Source organism: Argiope bruennichi, chromosome 4, assembly GCF_947563725.1.
Source record: "Argiope bruennichi chromosome 4, qqArgBrue1.1, whole genome shotgun sequence".
Taxonomy (NCBI): Eukaryota; Metazoa; Arthropoda; class Arachnida; order Araneae; family Araneidae; genus Argiope; species Argiope bruennichi.
This window is the reverse complement of record NC_079154.1, coordinates 6,985,454-7,002,002: the sequence shown is the minus strand read 5'-3', so window position 1 is coordinate 7,002,002 and position 16,549 is coordinate 6,985,454. Positions and strand designations below refer to the sequence as shown.

Sequence of the window (16,549 nt, the reverse complement as noted above, 5' to 3'; positions counted from 1 at the left end):
GATGAGTACAATCGATTGATGTTGCATCCGTAATCACTAAGAGCGGCGACAACAGTATATTAAATAATCTGCTGTAAAAATCCTTGACAATATCAGTCTTTTAATTTTGTAAATTGAAGATAGTTATACAGTATAATACATAAGGTTCCCCAAAACACCTTTTCGATAACTCTTTGTATATGCTCCTTGAAGAACCCACAAGAAGGTATGCGTGTCGTCCAACTAATCGTGTAATCGTAAAAAAGTGTAACTTGTGTTCATTCAATAATAGTTTCATTTCATATCATATCTTGTTTCTTTCATTAGTTCACTCCCACCCCCCAACTACTATGTGAATAACGAATGTGGATTTTAATATTCCATTATATACAGGGCATGGAAAAAAAAACCTCGGACAAAATTATTTTATCATAGAATATAAGTTAATTTCTTTTTTAATTTTTTTTCATTTCTTTTTGTCTAACACTTCAATTATAACATATTTTATAATGCATCTTTTAGCTTACGTATCGTTTTTTGGCTTTTTTACAATGCCAAGCAAAAGATTTACTATTTTATAGTTGTTTAAGCAAGGAAAACGATAGTATGAAGTCGGTCGTTTGCTTAATGTGCCGCTGCAAACAGTGTCTGATACAATTTATCGTTTCAAAGAGCTTGGCAATGATGGTCAAAGTCCAGAAAGTGAAAGAAAACATATGGTAAAACCTTTCAATAATTGTAAAGTTATGAAAAAGCGAATTCAATGAAATTCTAGGGTTTCCATGAGAAAGATCGCTCGTGAACTAGGAATAAGTAAACGATCAGTGCAACGAATGGCAAAAATAGAGATTGGACTGAAGCCTTGCAAGTTCCAAAAGGTTCAGCCTCTCACTGATGAAAACAATCTCCTGTGGCTGCAAAGATGCCGAAAACTTTTGAAACGAGCCGCAAGTCGGCGCTTAGAGAGATTCCTTTTCACTAAGGCGAAGCACTTTACCGTCCAAAAGCTCCTAACTACTACAACTATAGGATCTAATCTTTATACTCTCCAAGCTCTTCAGTAATTGTTGAACATCGCAAAAAATCGAAAGTTGATCTGAGGCGGAATTTGTGTAAGCGGCAAAACATCTCTAGTTTTTGTGGATGAGATCGTTAAAATGAATCAAAAAATGTACCAAAAGTGTAAATCAACAGTAAACTCATTTCCGCAATGTAAAGTAGGCGTTTCAACAAGATTCCATATCAGCTCACAAGGCAAAAAAGACAGAAGAGTGGCGCAAGGCGCATTTTCCGTGTGTGATATCATCTGGAGAGTGGACACAATACTCGCCGAATCTCAAACTCATGATTATAGTATATGGTCCGTTTTGGAGTCTAGAGTTTGCACTAAATGGCATAAAAGTTTGGACTCTCTAAAGCAATGGCTTCGGTGGGAATATGATGGATTAAAGGTAGAAGACTTGCAGCCCACTGCTGAAAACTTCAACAAGCATTTATACCTCTGCATCACTGCAAAAGGTTGTCACTTATAGACAAATTAAATTTATTTATTAGTAAGAGTCTACTCTTATTATTATTTATTATATTTTGTTAATTTATTTACATTTATTCTTTACATTATCAGAATATTATAACATTCGAACTGCAATGGAGTTTCATGTCTGTTTTGCAGTGCAGTTGTTCATTTTCTGAAAAAAAAATTCGCAAAGAAAATTTGATAATTCGTGCAAGTTTAAACAATGCATGTTTGATAATCAAAATCAAGACAAAAGAAATTTGTTTTAATTATTTTGATGTTTTGAATATATCAGTGATTAAAGATGATTATTTTGTAAATATCACAGATTTAAAGATAATTTTTTTTTACCTCTGAATGATGACACAGCGTGAGTAAACCAGCTTAAAAATTGCAATAAATAGTGAGCAAATAAAATTTAACTGAAATTATGTAAAAATAAAAAGCAGTGTGACTTAATAAGAAAATCAAAAGGGTGAATTAAAATTATAAATACAAAAGTATGGGCTTATCAGTTTCCAGTGAGAAAGAACGTTATGGAACTTGAAGGTTAGTTTGATAAAGTGTGAACATCAACTGTACCTGAATGTTAATAGAGCCAAATTAATTTTAGTGAAATGGAAAGAAAAATATGTGATAGATCAGATGTCACGTTGGCGGAACTGAAGTGGCAAAATATTCATTGTTGCGATTTCCTTCTCTGAAGTATTGAAAAAAAAAAAAAACTGCTAAAATCTATTTGCCATTTGTAATAAAGTTACTTAATATTCAAAATTTTAAGGATGGCATTATTTAATTTTTTAAAAGAAATCCCTTGCTTGAATCAAAATTACTTGAAAAAAATTGCTTCGTCCCATGAAATATTACTCCATCTTATCTAATTGGATTCTCAATGAAAACCAGTGACCAAATTCCCTTCCTCAACTACCGATAATAGCATGTGTATGGAGGGCCATACCAAATAGACCCCATTACGAGTGACATAAACTTTCATAGAATATAAGAAGTCTTCGATGAATAGTATCATTAATCAGCCTCCTACAAGCCAGCACGGAATCAACCTATAGATTCTGCAGCTTCTCATCCACGTACTCGAAGTGCTCTCCTTCATTCTCTTCCTAAGAAACATATTTATTGCCATTTCAATAAAAGAAATGTATAAGGGTGGATATGTGTCTGTATGAGTGGTAGCGCTCTACAAAACAAAACGTTTGATCTAAAGGTATCACATTTGGCACAAATATATTTTGGAAGATGGAAATATGCACTTTGGAGCTTTGTTTTTTAAGTTTTTCTTTTTTCAAAGGTTTAGTAAAAAAGTTGAAGCAGTCGAAAAATAGGACAGTTGAGCTGCAAAAACTGCTCTTCCCCGACAATAAAATAATTTCTCACCTATACCGAATATCTTCAAAACGCCAAAATGCAAATGCCTGAATCAAAATTTCCACCTATCAAAAGCGAAACTGAATCCCTCAGTAATCAAAAGTATCGCTTTCTGTTTCCATTTATTTACAAGGATAATACTTAGCTATAACTATCAAATTTTGCAGTAATAAACAAAATTTGAAATTTTTCAAATAGATTTCACCCATTTCAATATTATGCAAAATTAAAAATATAAAATCTCAAGAAATCACATTATTAAATCCTGGGCAATGAGCCTGAGTCCGTTAATGTACTTTTTTATTTTCCATGAAATCCAAAAGTACCAAACATACAAAGTTCAAGGGAAAGATGTTTTTCTAATTCCATAATAGAGATGAAGCCAAACACGCAATGCGTGACTACCCCGTCTTCTAAGCAACAGCCAGAGATGGATTCCTTTCCAAAAAAATCTGGTTTGTCAACAATGGATTAAGATAAAAATCACCCAAACAATGTTTTGTCATAAAAACTAGAAAAAAAGACTTATAGATATCTGGCGTTTTGAAATGATTGCCACTGTTTTTGTTATTTGTCTAACATCTCTGTACTGTTTATTTAATACTTTAAAGTCTGAGTTTGGACATTTATGCCTTCTTTGTGTGTAGCAGGCTTAAACAAGCATTCTGCTCATTCGCTCCGCATGACTTCCTCGTAGGCAACCTTTTTAAGACAATCCAAGAACAACCTTTTAAAACTCTCTTGATGGATAATATTATTTCTCGGTCATCTTTAAAAGATTCCAAAATCATAAATACTGACTTCGAATCCACAAAAAATATATGTTTTATCACGACCATATTTCAACTTATTTATACCTTCCTTTGCCATGAAGACCATTGTACCATTTTTATTTCTTTTTTAAATGACCCATGAAACGTTATATTTACAAGCATGATAAACCACTCCAAATCCAACCTGGTTGACAATACGAAATCCATTTGTAAATATTCTCTTATCTTTACATTCCGAAGGATCACAGAATGACCATGGAGAAGGAGTAAATTTTCCAACGTGTTCTTTTATCAATGGCAAGAACCATTATTTCAGTTCGCTTACTTGTTCTCTCTCCAATTTGTAATTCATTTCCTTTAATATAAAATTTAAATAAATTAGTTTCCATTTCAACAACTAAGTGTGTGGGAAAGCATTTAGATAGGACATACGAAGCATCCGATGTAAGAGTCATATATGTATTGGAAATTCTTAATAATACAATTCTTTCAATTTCAATAAATTTACTTCTAGATTTTACCAAATTAGAAAACTAAATAAGAATCTTGCATAATATAAACTTCTCAGTTGCTCTCCGATAAGTTTCACGATAAATCAATGGATGTACCTTCCAAGTTACTCTAGATTATCTCATAATTTTATTTTGATGTGGTGGTATCTCATAATATCATCCAGTCACATTAATGTGACCAGAATAATCACTTTTCGCAGAGCGAACAGCTGCGAGACGAGCTGAAAGACAGTCAATTAGGTTCCTGAAGGTGTTCACTGGGAAGTTGAGCCATGCCAATTCCAGTGCTGTGGCCAGTTGCGCTAGGTTAGGCGGGTGAGGATCTATGGTGCGAACAACCCAATCGAGATGGTCCCACATATTCTCGATTGGGTTCAATTCCGGGGAATTTTCTGGCCAAGGGAGTACGGTAAACTCATCTTGGTGCTCTTCTAGCAACACACGTACACTGCGAGCTTTATCTCACATCGCATTGTTGTGATGGTAGACGCCATCATCCTGAGGAAAAAACAATTCGCATGAAGGAATTAACATGAACCGCAAGACTAGATGCATACTTGTGTTGATCCGTCGTGCCTTTCACAATGATGAGTGCACCCAGAGAATACAGCGAAAACATTCCCCAGACCATCATGCTCTCTCCTCCAGCTTGGACCCTTCCTGCAATTGTTGCCGGATGTTTGCTTTTAGAAGTTTCACTCCGTATACGTCAATGTTCATCTGTTCGAAGAAGAATAAAACGTGATTCATAGAACAAAGCCACTAGTATCCATTCAGTGGAAATCCAGTTGCGGTACTGGCGTGCTAATTCCAGCCTTCATCGTCGATGAATATCAGTCAGCATAGGTGTATTGACCAGGCGTCTGTTGCGGAGGCCCACATGCAGCAACGTTCGCTGAACCGTCGTTGTGGAAACACTGTTGGTAACCCCTTGTTTCATCTGAGCTGTCAGTTGCTGAACGGTTGCACGTCTATTCGCCCGAAAGCATCTCCGCAGCCGTCGTTCACCTCTGCCATCTATGACTCGTGGTGCACCACATTTGCCGCGTCGCTGATTTTGAATAGTGCTATTTTACCATACACGGTATACTTTTACCACGACGGCCCGAGAATGATTTACAAAGTTAGCCGTTTCGGAAATGTTTCCACTCTTGGCCTGAAATCCAATGATCATGCCTTTTTGGACGTCGGATAAATCGCTCCGTTTCTGCATGATTGCATGAATTGAAATTTTTTCCGAATGCTTACAACATACTTTATATATCCACCAAACGTCTAATAACACGCGGCTTCTTCGGATGGTTATTTAATGTTGACGTCAAAAGTAGGCTGTGGTCACATTAATATGACTGGACTGTGTATCTTTAATGAATATTTCATAATTTTATTTTGTAAATTCATTGAATGTAAGAAAACGGCCCTGTTAACTTTTCATCAAATATCAAACTAAGATACTTTAAGGTTCTGACATACTTAGTATTAATATCATTTATTTTCAAGACAGGAATACGAGTGACTTCTTTTTTAAATGGAAATAAAATTAATTTCGACTTTTCAGGAACGATCTTTAATTTACATTCTGCAGGCCAGTTTTCTATAATATGAATTATTAAATAATGTCCCTTAAATTTTCATCCATTTTGTTAAAAGCACTCTAGGATGAAAATAATAAGGTATTATTGATAAATATCGCAATTGAGAAATTTGTAAATTTAAGCAGTTTATCTGCTATGATTAGACACAAGATCGGATATGGTATGCTATAGAACTATTTTATGTTCCACCATTTACATGTTTCTATTTTTTTAAGCATTATCTGTATAAATGCAAAAAGTATTGATTATTGATTCTACAGTTGATACAGATAACAAGAAAATCTTGTCTAAATATAGCATTTAGATATTAAGCAAAAGATGGCGCTTAGATATCAGAGATTCTTAAAAATTACTTTCAGACGGGTAAGAATAAATAACAGATGTAACATGTCAACAAAAGTGGTTACTTAGAAACAAAGATTGCTTAAATTTGAACTTCTATTTTCAAATCCTTCAATATTTTTAAGCAAAATTACTAAATAAAATAAGAGGAACAATTTTATAAAATCCCATTTTTAAATTAATTTTATGTTTATTCTCAATAGTTAATGCGTAATTTTCTAATTTATTTTCCGGTTTATTGGAAAAATTCTATAATTATCCGGAAAAAATGAACCTGCCAAAAATATTTATAGCTAAGAAGCCATAAGTTGTGTGGGAGACACTCAAATCAAGAGCTAAAAATATTTTGCAGGAAATAAACAGAAAACATACCTATTATAAAACACTTGAAATCCTGGCACAAAAAATATTTGACTTATTTTTTGAGCCGAAAAGAAAAACTGTTTCCGTATGCCAAGGTTAATATGCGTCTAAACAAATATTCATAGCATTGAAAGGACATTGCAATACGAGAATTATCATGCTGGATAATTATTTGCTGCACGATGCTAATGATGTGAGTTTTAAGCACTTCTATTTAACTAGATTTATTTCATATTTGTATCAGTGGAGTTATTTTAAAGCAATTTTTCACTCACATTCTCATGTGTTAGAGCTTTGAAATGACTAACATTTATATGCCCTCGATGACAATACACTATTTTAATACTTTTAAATAGACATAGATATCAGTTATGCGATTGAAATAGTTTTCTTTAACTTAAATATGACGAATACGCAGTGGAAGTTTTAAAGGAATATTTCTGACTGAAACCAGAAATTCTATATAAAATATACTTCATCCGTAGCTTCTATTCAAAGTTCACCGCTATACAATTGAGTGCTTTTAAAATAAAGAGAAAACGATATGAAGCAATTCTAAATAATAATTATTAATTGTATGAACTGAGTTGAAGCATTTTGAATTTTCTTTGCACTTAAATGAGAAAGATATGAATGTATATAATGTAAACACATACATTTGTTTTCAACAGAGTCATGGCCAGAGAGAGAGAATACACTTTTGAAAATTTTAAACTTGGCTTTTATTCGTTCCTGGGATGCATAATTTATGTACAAGAAGCGCTGACAGACTGGTGTCCGTTCACAAGCGATGCAAGAGCAGAAGAGCCAAAAGAGACCGAAATATTTATCTCCAATGATTATATACTATATGATTCAGGTAGGGATTTCTTTACACGTGTCGTTTTAGGTAAGGGGAATATAGGTATTTTTTTAAAAGAATTCGCCTAGCCTGACAAATTTTTATCTCTTCATACGGAGTGTGAGAACTTGTCGATTTCCGCGGTTTTACAGAGCTCGTGTAGCATTAATTAAATAAAAAAGGAGGAAATGGATCAGGAAATATGAGAACATTTTAGAATAAAGTTAATATGGGCTAAATTAAAATAAAAATTGGAAATTAATTAGGATTTAATTTAGATTTAAAGATATTGTTACATATATAAGTAATTTTAAGCAGTGATACAAGAACTGAAGATACGAAATTTAATATGTTATGTTTCTACAACTCTTAATAGTATTAGGGTTTTAAAAGTATATCAAGTGGAATTTACAGTTTAAGAAAGAAGCAAATTAAAAATCTACTATTCTATTTTCAGTGTAAAGCCTGAACTAGTTATGTTTTTCTGAGCTGTCAATGCTTATTTTTTCTCATTTTATAATTTCACAAGACTTATATTTTTGTTTTGTTTCAGAATAATCAATAGCACCATCACGGCCCTTTACAAATTTTCCTTTTTTCTGTACTCAGTGTAATAAACAAATCTATATTTTTTCATCTTTAATAAATTCGATGTTCAATACTCATAATAGTTACAGGCATGGATGTATAAACTATTTTCTATCTATTGTACATTTCATGCTTCACAGAATTAAAATGATTTTATTTTTTGATATGATTCACTCTGTTTTTACAGATGAAAGTTCCGATGGCGCTCAAGACAGCCGCACAACCGAAAACGGCGCCTGTGCACAAGAACATTGTATGGCCTCCCACGTAGTCGAAACCCACTCCAGCTATTATGTTACCGATGCCAGAACCTGAAATGGAAATATATCTTAAAATAATTAGGGGTGAATGTAGCATACATAAAAGAAAATATTTTAAAATTGGAAACTAATCTATTAATTATAGAGATGGAACGAAACTTTTTAGACATTGATTCATAATTCATTATGACAAATATTATGGAATCTAAAATTGACTGCCGAATGGTATTATATGTATGGAATCATAAACTAATTAAATTAATCCGCAAACTGTAGTTAAGATCTGATATTTTAAAATCATGTATTGTCATCGAGAATACACGATTACAAAACGAATACAATACACTAATACAAAAATACAAAATTTCCAAATTCTTGTTCATCGGAAATTAATGTAAAACAGATTATGAAATTCTTCTTTTATAAACACGAAAGAAGTCAAATGAAATAAAAGAGTATAAAACGAAAGTTTAGACTGAATGAAATATGAAACTAGGAGTATCACGGTCTCACAGTTTCCATTGATTGCAGTATATCCATTATTCAAGTTGAGGTTCGAACTCGAAACGTTAGGGTTCATAGCCGAGTGACAAAGCCACTAGACAAAAGTGTACACTCGTGTCCGGTAGTTGTTACCTGGCTTATTAAGTTACCACCACACATCCATTTCATCTAACATCTAAAGTATTTCCTTTGCTAAGATGCGATGTTAAGCCCGTTTTAATTTTGCAATACATGACATGGATTTAAAAATTAAATAGTCTCGATACTTTTGACCTATATCATGTGAACATGAATTGATTCTCTTCTTACCCAATTTACAATAATGTTCAAATCTTTAGGACCCGAACTACATTATTCAGTCAATTAATAAGTGTTTATCAATTTTATGGAAACTTAATGTTTTTCAGAAGCTAGGTAAAGATAAGTTGTAAGTAAATTTTAAAAATTATGGAAATTCATTTATTGGCTAAAGATATTTCTAGAATTTTTGCATTTTATTGTTGTGGTATCCATAAATTTGTCGTCAAAGGACTACTATTCAACGTTTATTTAGTGTAATTTAGGGTTCTATTGGACCTGTATATATTTATTTAGATTTTAGATATATTTCCTTTTAAAATTAATATAAAAATACTTGTCCTAGTATATGGTGATTTTTTTCTTAATATGCAACAGTTACGCTTCCAGTGTATGACGGTTATCAAAATATTTTTGCATTTAATAGCACATAAAAAATACGTGTGCTAATTTTTGTGTTCAAATAGCACTTGCGTTGAGCTACTTGAATCCATGTTTTATTCCCTTTTAGTAATGTAGCATAAACATCTATAGTGTTCAAGTAAAACAGGAAATGAAATACAGTGCAAGTTGCAGGACTTTTGCAAAACCTCCACTGAAACTCGGGTGATATCTCGTAAAACCTCGTGAATTGCGCCACAGCCTGAAGAGGACTGAAACCTTGCGAATAAGTAAACAATTACGTCCATTATTTCAATAATCTAGTGCCAGGAGCGTTTAATTTTTGCATTCAAGTCACTCTGAGTGTTTTGATTTCTAATTAACTCCCTAAATATTGTTTCAAACTAAAACTTAAATGTATTTTATTAGAAGACAGTTAATGAATAATGCACTCTCTTTTTGAAAATTTGTCAACAAGTTGATATATTTGTCATTTTCGAGATTGAATATTTTCATTTTGAAATCTTTTAGTGAATGTATTTATATATTTCCCCTCTAAAATATAAGTATTAATTTCTTTTACTATGCTGCATATTTGTTAAAAACAATAACATTAACTAATAACCCAAATTATTAACATTACACAGAGGGCAAAAATGCATACTTAAAGGCATTCACTTTTATACATAGAATAGTTATTTAATGTTATAAATTTTCATAAAGCTAGTGCGCAAGTAAATAAATATATTTTTTTTAAATAATGCAGTATTCGTCACTTAAAAATGTTTTAAGAATTTTTTTATAATACATAAAATCGTTTCTCCTGCATCTTTATTTTTCATTCAAATGAGTTGCTCCCCACAATTTTTACAAAATTTTGAAAACTGCTTTTGTAGCTGATTGTGTGGGCTTCATCCAAGGAAAGATGCTTTCTTGTCTTTTTCTTATTTATTTTCACACACACAAACATATATAATAACACACATGGACGATGATCACATATATATAAGGAAAATACATAATATATATGTGGTGTAGGGAGCGTCATCCTGGCGGGCTCGCGTCATCACTCAGCAGCCAATAAGAAGCTATCTGATTCCCGCCATTAAAACTGTATTCATTAATGTAATAGCGTTCATCTATGTAAAGCGGCCCAGCCGTTCGTACAGTTCATTCAATTCGTTTATGTTAAATCAGTGTGTGATTCTTGTAACATGAGCCATCTCTAAGCATTCATCTCAACCGGGATTTCCCCTCGGGCCCGAGAGAGATATTTGATTTTATATGTAATCCGATTAGTAGAGGCCTATTTTTCGAGCCAGAGTTAACATGTCTCTCTCTACATATGGGGACTCGGTCCTGGATGCAATGACCTCGGAAATAGAAAAATAATCTTCGATCCGGTAAGAATCCGGAAATTTCACCATTAGTTTTTGTCAAATTATATTCAGATCGGCAGTGTCCGAAAAAAATTTTCAAAAAAATCTTCGGTTCGGCAGTGGTCGACAAATTTTTCAAGAAAATCTTCGTTTCGACAGTGGCCGGCAAAATTGTCCAAGAAAATCTTCGGTTCGGCAGTGGTCAGCAAAATTGTCCAAGAAAATCTTCGGTTCGACAGTGGCCAGCAAAATTGTCCAAGAAAATCTTCAGTTCAGCAGTGATCAGCAAATTGTGAAGTTCCTGCAGAATATTATCTCAACGGATATAATTGAAGAAGAACAGGTAGAAGAATTTTCTATATCATTTTGAATAAAGAATCTTGCAAGCATTTATTTTAAGATTTGTATATTTGTGAATGACTTTTTCAAGAAAAAGAAACTGTTTGAATGTGTTTATTTTAGAAATTTCTGTTTTGAAGAAATATTAGCATTATTGTTATTATCGTTATTATATTAACATTTGTTATTAGGAAAAATAAAGGCATATTCAAAATGTTTAAAAATATAAAAAAGAAAGATTTAATTATTGTCGCTGAAGCAATAGGTGAGGTATTCCGGAAAAAACAAATATTGTGCAGCTTAAACAAATTATAGAAAATAGCCAAGCGGCTAAAGATGATTTGGAATTTGTTAAAGGCATTATCATCTCAACTGTAGAGGAACGCGGAAAAATAGTGGCCGAACGAGCGCGTGAAGAGGCAGAATAAGCGCGTGAAAAGGAAAGACAGTTTGAATTAGAAAAATTAAAACTAACTTTAGCTCATGAATAAAGTATGAGAAACGTTCAAGCGACCGGAATAAGTAATCCCAAAGGACATCTCCTCCAGAAAGTCATGCGGAGTCCATCGAGCAAATAATTAAAAGCATCCGCACATTGACAATGCCAATACCAACTAAATCAGAAAATTTCAACTTGTTTTTCAATATTTTGGAACGTGCTTTCGAAACAAAACAAGTTAAAACTGAATAGCCGAAGTCCTAAATTTGTTAGGCGAGAAATGCCGACATTGTTAAGAATTCAGTTAACCACGTGATCTTCTTGGGCGGATCTTGCTGGCGGGCTCCTGCACTAGGGGGAGTGTTATCTCGGCTCTCTCTCTCTCCCGAGAGAATTTTATGTGTAGATCTCTAGGCCTTCTACACTTTGGCGTAATCATGTGCCTTTTGTTGTTGAAGTTACCATAAAAGACAACATGTGTCTTCAAGTCATTTCACCCAGACCACAATCTTCACTATCAAATGAATTATTGTGCAATCAAGAAACGCAACGATAATTTATTTACATGGTGCCGAAACCCGGGAATTATTATACTGGCTGAGGATTGTGTTTATGCTCTTGAATTTGTGAATAATCGTGGTGCTCTTGAAATTCTGCATTTATCAAGGATTATAACTCATCGTTGGACATTTGAAAAGGTACTGTGAACTTTATTTTATGCATGAAAATGGAAACTCTTGATAAGTTAAAGACGAAACGCAAGATGTCTCGTACTGCTTGTACAAAATTGATTAACAATGCTTATTTGTTATTAGAAAGTTGTGATATTAAAAAGGAAAGTGATCAAGAACAACTTTCGGAACATTTATTAAGTTTAGAAGCAAAACAATTAGACCTCAAAAGCCTTAGCAGTGAAATTGACGATTTAATTTCTGATAGTGCATTGTTTGAAACAGAAATTCAAAGCTCTCTCGAATATGAAGAGCAAATAAATGAAGCTAAGTTCAAAATTAAAAGTAAGATTAATAAGTTTAAAATGGATCAACAACCTATCTCACCACTTGCTGCTAATGGTTCTAATGTAAGAATTAATTATCCTGCAACAAGCATTAATTTTCCAAAGCTAAGAATTCCCACATTTAGTGGAGATGCTAGTACTTTTCTAGAATTCATCAATAGCTTCAATAATGCGATTGACTCTAATGATTCTTTAAGTAATGTTGATAAATTCATATATTTAAAGTCCTGTTTATCCGGCGAAGCTTACAAAATTGTTTCCGTTTTTTCTCTTACTGAAGAAAATTACAAATCGTGTTTATCTCTGTTAAAGGACAGATATGGGAGGCAAGACCATTTCATTAGTCATTTCATGAATCGCCTATTAGAAACTGAAACCGTAAAATCCTCTTTCAATCTCAAGGGATTACGAAAACTGCATGACGATAGTGAAATAAGTATAAGAAATTTAAACTCAATGGGAATTGCATCCGGAAATTATGGCCATTTACTTATACCTATTTTATTAAAGCAATTATCCCAAGATTTAGTCGTAGAGTTCCATCGTAGAAGAGATTCTTCTAAGATTGGTGACGTCAATGAATTAATAAAATTTATAAAATTTGAAATTGAATCTCGCGAATCTGCAAACATTGTAACTGGACATTCTCAAAAAGTTCCCGAAATTCCCCGATATCCTTCACGAAATTCTGCTTATCATGGACATACCAAGTTTAAAAATAAATTGCCTTCATCTGCCGCTTTAAATACTGTAGTTAAACATGTGTGTACCTTTTGTAACCCTGATACGCACACTGGATTAAAATGCAAAAATTTCTCGGATGAACAAAAACGTTACAAATTAAAGAAAGATGGTAGATGCTATCGGTGCATGGCTTATAGACATCTAATTTCTCAATGCAAGGTAAAAATTTCACCCTGTGAGCCGTGCCAGAGTTTGCAGCACAATTCCTTGTTTTGTCCGAAAAATAAAAATGAAAGCAGCTCTTCTGAAACCGAAACCCACGGACAGGAAGTCGTAATTTCTTCCGTTTTAAAAGCAGAAGAGAACCCTGGCAGTTACGCGACTTTACTTCAAACGGCTAACGTCCAGGTAGAAAATGGTGCCAACAAGATCATGGCTAGACTTTTATTCGATTCAAAATCACAAAAGTCCTTCTTGCGCAGTGATCTGAAACAAGCTTTGAATTTAAAACCAATACGCCAAGAGAAGCTTTTAATTTATACCTTCTCGAAACGAGCACCCATCGAGAAAATATTCGAAGTTGTACGTTTACGAATAAGGAGCAAATTTCCCCCTCATCAATTCCTAAACATTGAGGCTTTGGCTTCAGACGAAATAACTGGCGCGGACATATATTCGAATGTTGACCCCAGACATGTCAAAAGAGTAATTCCAGCCACCTGCATCCTCTCTGACTCCCTCGAAAATTCCACCCGTATCCAGATCCTGCTGGGCGTTGACTATCTGTGCAATGTTCTAAGGAGAGAAACAAACAAACAAAAAAAAAAAAACTTCTTCTTGCAGCTGACACTTTTTGGTGACACGTTGATAAGTCAAATGCCAGACTTGCAGGAAAGAAAACATTCTTCCGTGTTTACTGTATCTTGTGCTGTAGTGGAAACTGATCTGAAGCGCTTGTGGGAGTTAGATTATTTATTACTCGATGGGACTTCGGAAACTAAATACAGGGATAAATATCCCCTTGCATATGAAATGTTAAATGAATCATTATATGTTGACGATCTCTTTTGTGGAAAATCCACTGTACAAGATGCGTTAAAATTGTCTTCCGATGCTGTATCGATCTTGAAAGACGCGAAAATGAACATGAGAAAATTCGACACTAATTCTGAAGAATTAAAAAATTTGTGGCGTAACTCTGATTCCATGATTGAAATTAATGATCAGGCTGATTCGCATCTGAAAGTGTTGGGACTTGTTTGGAACAATATCGACGATACTTTGGGACTAGATTTAAGATCTTTGTTGTGAAACTTGAATGACAATGAACGCACAAAAAGAAATGTGCTTCATACTGCTGCAAAATTATTTGATCTTTCTGGATTTATATCTCCATTCCTGATTCGAATAAAATGTCTCTTACAAGAATTATGGCAAGCTGGTGTTGGATGGGATGAAGTGTTTTCCGGACAATTAAAAGAAAACTGGCATGCATGGTGTAAAGAAATTAAAGATTTGCAAAATTTTAAAATCCCACGTTACTATTTTCCGGACACAAACTTTATAAATAAGGAAGAATTACAGTTACACGTATTTTCTGATGCTTCCTTAAGATCTTTTGGAGCTGTTGCTTACTTAAGGTATAAAACTTCCAAGAACTCTTTTCAGACTAGTTTTGTAACTTCAAAAACTAGGGTAGCACCAATTAAAAAATTGACTCTTCCTCAACTTGAGTTAATGGGTGCCATAATTGCTTCAAGAATAGCAAAACATCTTAAGGAAATTTTCAAAGATCTTGAAAGAATTATTTTGTGGAGTGACTCAACGATTGTACACCACTGGATAAAGGTTTCAGCATCTAAATATAAACAATTTGTTTCAAATCTAGTCATAGAAATTCAAGAAATTACAGACCCCAGTAATTGGAGGCATTGTAGTGGTAAACAAAACCCAGCCGACATGTTAACTAGAGGGATTAGTAGCAAGGATTTAATCATCTCTGAATGCTGGTGGCATGGTCCTGAATGGTTGAGGAACGCGGAAAAACTTTGGCCCAAAGCAAAGGGATTTCAATATGATTCTATAGAACCAGAAATTGCATCTGAATTTAAATCCGGCGTTATAATTAACACAGCTATTGTTCAAGAAAAAAAATAATAGATCAAGAAAAATTTAGCTGCTTGCTTAAATTGCTAAGAGTGACTTCTTGGATAAATGCGTTTTGTAAATGCTCTGAAAAAGAAAAATGTTGAAAAGGGTCCTCTTACTTCAGAAGAGCTTTCCGACGCAGAAATGTTTTGGGTGAGAATAGTCCAAAACGACTGTTACTCTAGCGAAATTAAGTGCTTGAGAAATAATAAACCTCTCCCAAGAGACTCTAAATTATTATGTTTAAACCCTTTTCTTGATAATAATGGTGTCCTTAGAGTGACAGGAAGACTAGGGAAAAAACCCATTTATCGACCTATGAAAAACATCCAATCATACTCCCTTCCAAGGCTAAATTAACAGAGTTATTAATTTGGGAATCTCACAAAAGAGTCTTTCATTCTGGTGTATCCCATACGTTGGTGCAAATAAGAGAGAAGTTCTGGCTTTTAAAAGCCAGACAAACCATCAAATCTCTTCTTGGAAGATGCACAATATGTAACCGATTCATCTCTTCTCCCGCAAGTCAAGTGATCGCGCCACTTCCAGACATTCGTGTAGAACAGTCAGCTCAATTTACGATCATCGGAATTGATTTTGCTGGTCCTCTTTTCATTAAAGATAGTATTAACAAGCAATATGTCTTCTTGTTAACCTGTGCAGTGATAAGAAGTGTTCATCTAGAACTGGTCGGTGATTTGACTACCGATACATTTCTTCTAGCTTTCCGACGCTTCATTTCTCGACGTGGCTTGTGCTCTGTGGTGGTCTCTGATAATGCACGCACCTTTAAACGTGCAGAATTAGAGATAAAACTCATTTGGAATGTTCTGAATCATGCAGATGTAAAAAACTTGCTCTATTAACGAATTAAGTGGAAATATATTGTTGAAAGAGCCGCCTGGTGGGGTGGTTTTTACGAACGAATGGTACGTACTGTGAAAACTGCTCTGCGAAAAACACTTGGAAAATCATGTCACACTGTTGAGCAGTTGCTGACTGTCCTTACCGAGATTGAAGGCATGATTAACTCTCGGCCAATCACATATGTTGGTAGTGACACTGAAGAACCGATTGCTCTGACTCCAGCACATTTTCTTCTAGGGAAACGTGTTACCTCCTTGCCCTCTGTAAGACTTCACCTTGATTCGAATCTCTCTTCCAAGAAATGCTTAATAAAAGCATTTAATTACCGAGAAAAATTAATA

The 16,549-nt window shown here is 33.9% G+C and overlaps 1 protein-coding gene across 2 annotated transcripts in view; it reads right to left on the bottom strand.

Annotated features, from left to right (window-relative positions):
- Nucleotides 1-8,025: 8,025 nt before the first annotated feature.
- LOC129966722 (uncharacterized) overlaps nt 8,026-16,549 on the bottom strand; it is a 33,098-nt gene continuing 24,574 nt past the window's right edge. For both annotated transcript variants that reach the window (XM_056081255.1, XM_056081254.1), the window contains one exon: nt 8,026-8,203. In XM_056081255.1, the coding sequence (XP_055937230.1) occupies nt 8,046-8,203 (158 nt within the window). In that variant the 3' untranslated portion in view covers nt 8,026-8,045. The remainder of the gene's footprint in view (nt 8,204-16,549) is intronic.